The sequence below is a fragment of the Dermacentor andersoni genome, chromosome 3, assembly GCF_023375885.2.
Source record: "Dermacentor andersoni chromosome 3, qqDerAnde1_hic_scaffold, whole genome shotgun sequence".
Taxonomy (NCBI): domain Eukaryota; kingdom Metazoa; phylum Arthropoda; class Arachnida; order Ixodida; family Ixodidae; genus Dermacentor; species Dermacentor andersoni.
This window is the reverse complement of record NC_092816.1, coordinates 73,181,500-73,187,836: the sequence shown is the minus strand read 5'-3', so window position 1 is coordinate 73,187,836 and position 6,337 is coordinate 73,181,500. Positions and strand designations below refer to the sequence as shown.

The 6,337-nt window shown below is 49.4% G+C and overlaps 1 protein-coding gene across 3 annotated transcripts in view; it reads right to left on the bottom strand.

The window, feature by feature from the left end:
* Positions 1-532: 532 nt before the first annotated feature.
* LOC126545248 (uncharacterized) overlaps positions 533-6,337 on the bottom strand; it is a 50,844-nt gene continuing 45,039 nt past the window's right edge. For all 3 annotated transcript variants that reach the window (XM_072287202.1, XM_072287203.1, XM_072287204.1), the window contains exon 15: positions 533-689. In XM_072287202.1, the coding sequence (XP_072143303.1) occupies positions 634-689 (56 nt within the window). In that variant the 3' untranslated portion in view covers positions 533-633. The remainder of the gene's footprint in view (positions 690-6,337) is intronic.

Genomic DNA, 6,337 nt, shown 5'->3' with positions numbered 1-6,337 from the left:
ACGGACCAATCGCAGACAGCGGCACCATGCACTCTGCTCAACCAGCGGTCTACTTTAGCTGCACTAGTTCGGCCCCACGGAAACCGTCTCAACTTATGCGTGCTCCTCACCTCTTGCCAGTCAAGTAGAAAAAAAAATCCTGTTAAGGTAGGTGATGCTATTAGTTATTAGTTATTAGACCTCCTATTATGAGGAGAGCATTTTATTGAGCGGTTCAGGCCACGCTGCGGATAATCACCCGATGATGGTGTTGGTCGTTACGTAAACGTGGCGTCAAGCGAGTATAATAAAATCAGAATGCAATAACTAATTTATTGGGCGCCTACTTGTTAGAGGTTCATTTTTGAATAAATGGGAGAGAAGACGACGTCAAAGAGGACTAGACGATAAGGCAGGCACCTGCACTGTAGTCTTGTATCGTCTTCTTTTCTGTAATTTTTTTTCTTCCAAGATGAGTAACTGTTTACATTCGTTTGGCTCTTCCAGAGGTGTAGAAAAAAGCAACAACAACAAAATTTCAGTGAATGTTCACGCAGTGTCACCAGGCTTGTTGAGGCGCAGGAACGAGTGCTCTTCGTAGTGCTCGCCTCGCGCATAACAGGGAGTGCACAGATCGTAGTCGTAGCATGACTCTCACTTCCAGCGTGTGCCGACGATTCCACGCTCGCCACAGGCGTCGCAGTTGATTCCTTTCAGGGCAAAACAAAATAAAGTACAATGAAATAATTTTTATATGCACGCTGATCTGAGCAGGCAATACATCAGACAGAAATTCTACGTAACCGAGTTGTCACACCCTTCATCGAAAGTGCTAGTGGTCTGTTTGCTGGCTATTCTTAGTGATGATTCAGCAATGACGCCTTGGTCATACAAGGCTGCTTCAAGGCTCCCACCCAGGCTGCGTTGCTAGACAACGCCGTACGCGTGGTTCACTATCCTAGCCTAAAAAACACCCAACTGACCACGAGCATGGATCCGTGTTACGCTCGGCCAGCAGCGGTAGTGACCTTCACGCCTGTCCTGCACCACTGTGACGGGTCGTTTCGCGAAGCTAATAATGCGTCCCACTCGGACAGACCTGTGGCGACAGCAAGGCGAGACACGTTTGGCGGATCGAATATTGTTTGCTGGTTCACTGTCGCCGTCACGGACGATGGGACCAAGAAACTCATGGAAAATGTTGTTCTACGGCGTTTCCCCATGGACTTCGGTAACCGCCACGGTCGTTTGACAGACGCTCCAGCTAACTGCTGCGTCATCCCAGGAACCAAGACGCGCCAGTTGAAGTCAAGCGTGTCAATCCCTCTCTACGAAGCTCCTCTACTTTCTGTATGCTCAGTGAACAAAGGTGCGGGAGTGATCGCGGGTCCTTTGACAACTTTGGACGCTCCGATTGGACGAAAGGGGGGGGGGGGGGGAGGTACGGCAGACTTCCCTAGGCTAGGGATCTAGGGAGGACAGAGTGGACTTTTTCGGCTCCTCGGTGTGCTTCAGTTTAGTAATGCTAGACTGATGAGACGTAATGTTATCCACTCTTCTTCTAGATATCGTGAATAAACCCAGTGCTCATTGTTCTCGATGAGAACATTTTCCTCCCTTCAACAACGTCCTTAGGGTGGATGAGTCAGACGACGGCATGGGCCAGCTACCTCTTTTGACAAGCTCTTACAGCCGTTAAAACGCGAGGTCATAAAGAAAAATTATGGTTTACTGGCTAGAAAAAACCGCGCGAGGATGTTGTCTACTGAAACGAGGTGTAAACAAGGTAACGTCAACTTCATACTTATTGCTGATGATGTTTCAAAGGAAAAATTCAGGACTCCAACACAGGTCGGGTGGCTCACTGTTCACTGATTAACATTTGATACGGTGCACGTCACAGCACGTCGGCCATCACCACCACATGAAAACGATGAGAAACTCCACTTTTAACAGCTTGGCTGCAAGAAGAAACGTTGCATGACCGACATTTATTTATTTATTTATTTGTGATACCCTCAAGGTACATAGTTGTACATTGCAGAGGGGAGGGGCGAGAATACATTCCAAGAGTAAGAAATACAGGATTAGTTCAAAGAATTTCCAAGGAACAAAATCAATATGAAAAAAACTAATAATGCATTCACATGAGCCCGACGAAATTGGCCCGTCTCAGCCTACAGTGTCGGAATATGGTCGCTGAGTTCATGCAAACCGTAGCGAATCGGGGTGAGTCGAATATAGGGACCAGTTAACACACAGTATTATTTTTCTCGTTCCATGCAGTGTCATGCAGGTTTGCCTTCCAGCCTCACTAACCTGTGTTCGTACTCACTAGAGCTAAACAGGTCGAGTTTACTCGTTTGACCCACTTGGCAGAGTGTTATGTGAGCGCGGTTTAGCGATATTGAAGGATGAACTTAAAGGGCCCTGATACAATGTTAAAGTTGTAAGTTGCTGAAATGCAGCGCCCCCAAGCAGCGCTACCTTTTTTGTGTTGCTGCTGTGCCATGACTAGCGGGCAAGTGGCCGCGGTAGTCGGGTTCGCAACAATAAAAAAAACGTGTGTGTTTGTTGAGACTAGGCGGACTTGGCCTCTTTCTTCAGTGGCTGCGCTTCGCGGGCCAGCATGGTTCACATTCACTTAGCCATACCCAATCGTATCAACTGGCGACGACGTCAAAAGTTTCAAGTGAGTCTGCGTTCCCGCACTGCTCGTCCACCCGTTCAACATGCCAAATTTCGGCAGTCTCAAGCCATTCGAGGGGGAAGGAAACGACTGGCTCTGCTATGTGGACTGACTCGAAGCATTTTTCGCGGCGGACGATATCGCAGAAGACCAGCAAACGTCCGTAGCTATCACTTGTTGCGGGAAAAAGACGTATGCGTTACTTCGCAATTTGATAAAACCCGATAAGCCGAGTGACAAAACCCTCGAACAGATTCTTTTGGTTCTTGGAAAGTACTATTGCCCGAAGCCGTCTGCAGTCGTGCAGCATTTCAACTTCTTAGTTCGCGCTGAATGCGAATCTATCAGCGGGTTCATTGCAACGCTTAAAAGCCTCTCTGAGCATTGCAACTTCGGTGCCGAACAAGAAAACATGATACGCTACAATGTTGTGTGTGGTGTGAACAACGCAGACCTTCAAACAAGATTGCTGGAAAAAGCGGACCTCACTTTCCAGGATGCCGCGCAGACAGCCCTAGCAATGGAAGCAAAAAAAAAAAAAAAAAAATTGGAGGACGCTTAAGCTTCGCCTTCAAGAGTGGAACGCGACAGCGTTCCCGTCGACCCGCCAAGGGGTGTAAGACAATGGGCTACGGCGCAGCGATCACTCATGGTGGATCCACACGACGGACGAAATCCGTCTTTTTCGCGACAGACGGCGCATCACGTGACTACGCGTCACGGATTTGTGCCGTCCGCGCGTCGTCCGCGACCCCCACGGACGGAAAATGCCGAGTTATTTTTCGTATCCGGATTTTGGGGGTCGAATGCTGCGGATTTAGCCTAGCATGTTCTGCGGTCTGGCAACAAGCGTGGCTTTGGGATCTTTCTGAAACAGCTTCATCGCTGCTGACACCATTCGTGTCTGTTCGCGCGTGCGCGACTCGCACAAGAACGACTGAAATGAACCTGAGCGACGAGGCAACTTTGTTCTTACATCTCGTGGAGCAGTTCCCCGCGTTGTGGGACATGACTCTCACCGATTACGCGGACACGAGAACGTAACAAGACCTCTTCCGATGAAACAAGTACTTGTCATCATCCGATTCGGACAAAACAACAGCCATTGCGGCCAACCATCGTTACCTTTCGATCTCCATTTTCATTCAGAATGAAAAACACGTATGACAAAGTCTTTGGTACACCGATGGCGCCATCTAGAGTGAGTAGAAACAAGCAATCACTTTAACTTAGGGCCACTGAGATCCGCCCAGGCCGCCGCAACATCTTCGAGGTCATGTTCAGCCAATACAGCCACTCTAAGCCTACATGCCGAGATTCTGAGTATCGCTTTCGGAAACGGTGCCCGCTCATCACGAATACATTGCTGTCGAAGCTTCTGGACACAAATTTAAACAAATTACAAGCCTCAATTTGAAAGTTACGGGCCACACAGTGGACAACAACGAGTTGACAGGTTCGAGGCGGACGGCAGTCGCTTTGGGCCGTGCCGCCATCTTTATTTTTCCGGCGCCGTTACTGCTCAGTCCGTCCGTCGTCTGGATGCGCTTCGCAGCCGGGCGGAACCGCTTTGAACCATCGAACTCATGGCTGAGTGGTAGCGTCTCCATCTCACACTCCGGAGACCCTGGTTCGATTCCCACCCAGCCCATCTTGCTAGTTGTTTTTTATTCATGAAGTGCCTGCCGGGATTTATCGCTCACGACCAACGCCGCCGACACCGACACTGACGCCGACGACACCGGCTTTTCTGCGACACGAGCTCCTTAACGCTGTCGCGTTAAAAAAGAAGGATCCCGATGAGATGGCGCAAGCTACCTTTAACGGCACCTTTTCAACCCACCGCGTCTTGTCAGGCTCCGTGGCCGTCACCTGCTATCGCTGCGGGGGTGGACACCTTGCATCCGGATGCAAGCATGTGAAGATTGTCTGCAGTTACTGCCACAAACGGGGTCATCTGGTGAAAGTTTGGAAGACGAAACGAGAAGACAGCCAAGCCCGAAACAGCAGTCCACACAAGCAGCGTTCGTCCACTGCAAGATGTTCGCAGTCGTCAAGCAATCGCCTTCGCGTGCACACTGTGAAAGATGAAGATGCCGCTACAGATTCGCCTTTAGAAGTCTACGACATGTGGCAAATTAACTACGCCAAACCGCCTCCGCCTTTCACCGTCACCATTGACGTTTGCGGCAAGCCGCTCCGCATGGAAGTGGACACGAGGGCAAGCGTCTCCGTCATTGCAAAGTCGCGATTTCTACAGCTTCTGCCTTTGGTTAATGTGCAGCCGTCGCAAGTGTTTCTGCGAAGCTATTCCGGGGAACTGAAAAAAGTTGGAGGCAAGGCTGATATCCTTGTGAATTTGCATGGCAAGGAGGCGGATCTACCTATGTTTCTGACCGGGGACAGTTCACCTACTCTGCTAGGACGCATCTGGATGCGCGAGCTGGGCATCGGCCTCTCCAATGTTGAAGTAAATATACATGTACTTTCTGACATCAAACACCTAGTCCAGGACTTCGCAGAGGTGTTCGAATAAGGTATTGATACGTTCAAAGGTGCTGAATCGTCATTACATGTTCCTTCAGATGCCCCACCCCGGTTCTTCAAGCCACGCATTCTGCCACATGCCTTGACAGAGGGAGTCACAAAGAAATACAATGATTAAGAAGAGATGCCATCCTTCTTCCAGTGAAAACATCAGGGTAGGCTGCACCTATCGTTCTTGTGGTAAAAAGAATGGGCGCATCAGAATCTGTGGAGATTTTAGTGTCACCATCAACGCAGTAGCGGCAGTGGACAAATATCCCATTGCAAGGATTGAGGACCTGTGGACTGTCCTTTCAGGGGGTGAGAAATTCACCAAATCGGGTTTGCGCGACGCGTATCAGCAAGTAGTTCTTAATGAGGCCTCCAGAGAGTACGTCCCAATTTCGACACACATGGGGTTGTTTCAGTACACCCGCTGGCCTTTTGGAGTGTCGTCAGCTCCTGCTATATTTCAACGTTAGATGGAGAACTTGCTGAGAGGACTATCACATGTGGCCGTCTATTTCGACGACATTCTTGTCACTGGTGCTAATGATGCTTAGCATTTCAACAACCTCCGTGCTGTGCTTCGCAAGTTTCAAGAATCTGGCCTCAAAGTGAAACTCAAAAAGTGTCATTTTTTCTTGCCACAAGTTGAGTATCTTGGCCACACCATCAGCAAGAAAGGCCTTTCCCCGAACGTCGACAAGGTGGCTGCCATTCTCCATGCACCTGTGCCAAAAGACGTCAAAGAAGTTCAGAGTTTCTTCGGACTTGTCAGTCTTTATCGGCGTTTTTCGCCTAATCTTTCTGCACTTCTTTCTCCCCTGCACTCTCTTCTTAGTGATAGAAAGAAATGGGAGTGGGGGCAGGATCAGCAAGATGCATTTACAGCCTGCAAGCACCTGGTGACCTCAGCTCCATTTCTCGTACATTTTCGCCCTGACAGGCCTGTGTGTATCAGCTGTGACGCATCACCTTATGGCATAGGTGCAGTTCTGACCCGCAAAGATGATGATGGTCGAGAACATCCCGTTGCTTTTGCCTCGCGGAGCTTGTCAAAAGCAGAACGAAATTACAGTCAACTTGACAGGGAGGCCCTGAAACTCGTGTTTGGTGTAGATCGGTTCCACCAGTACTTGT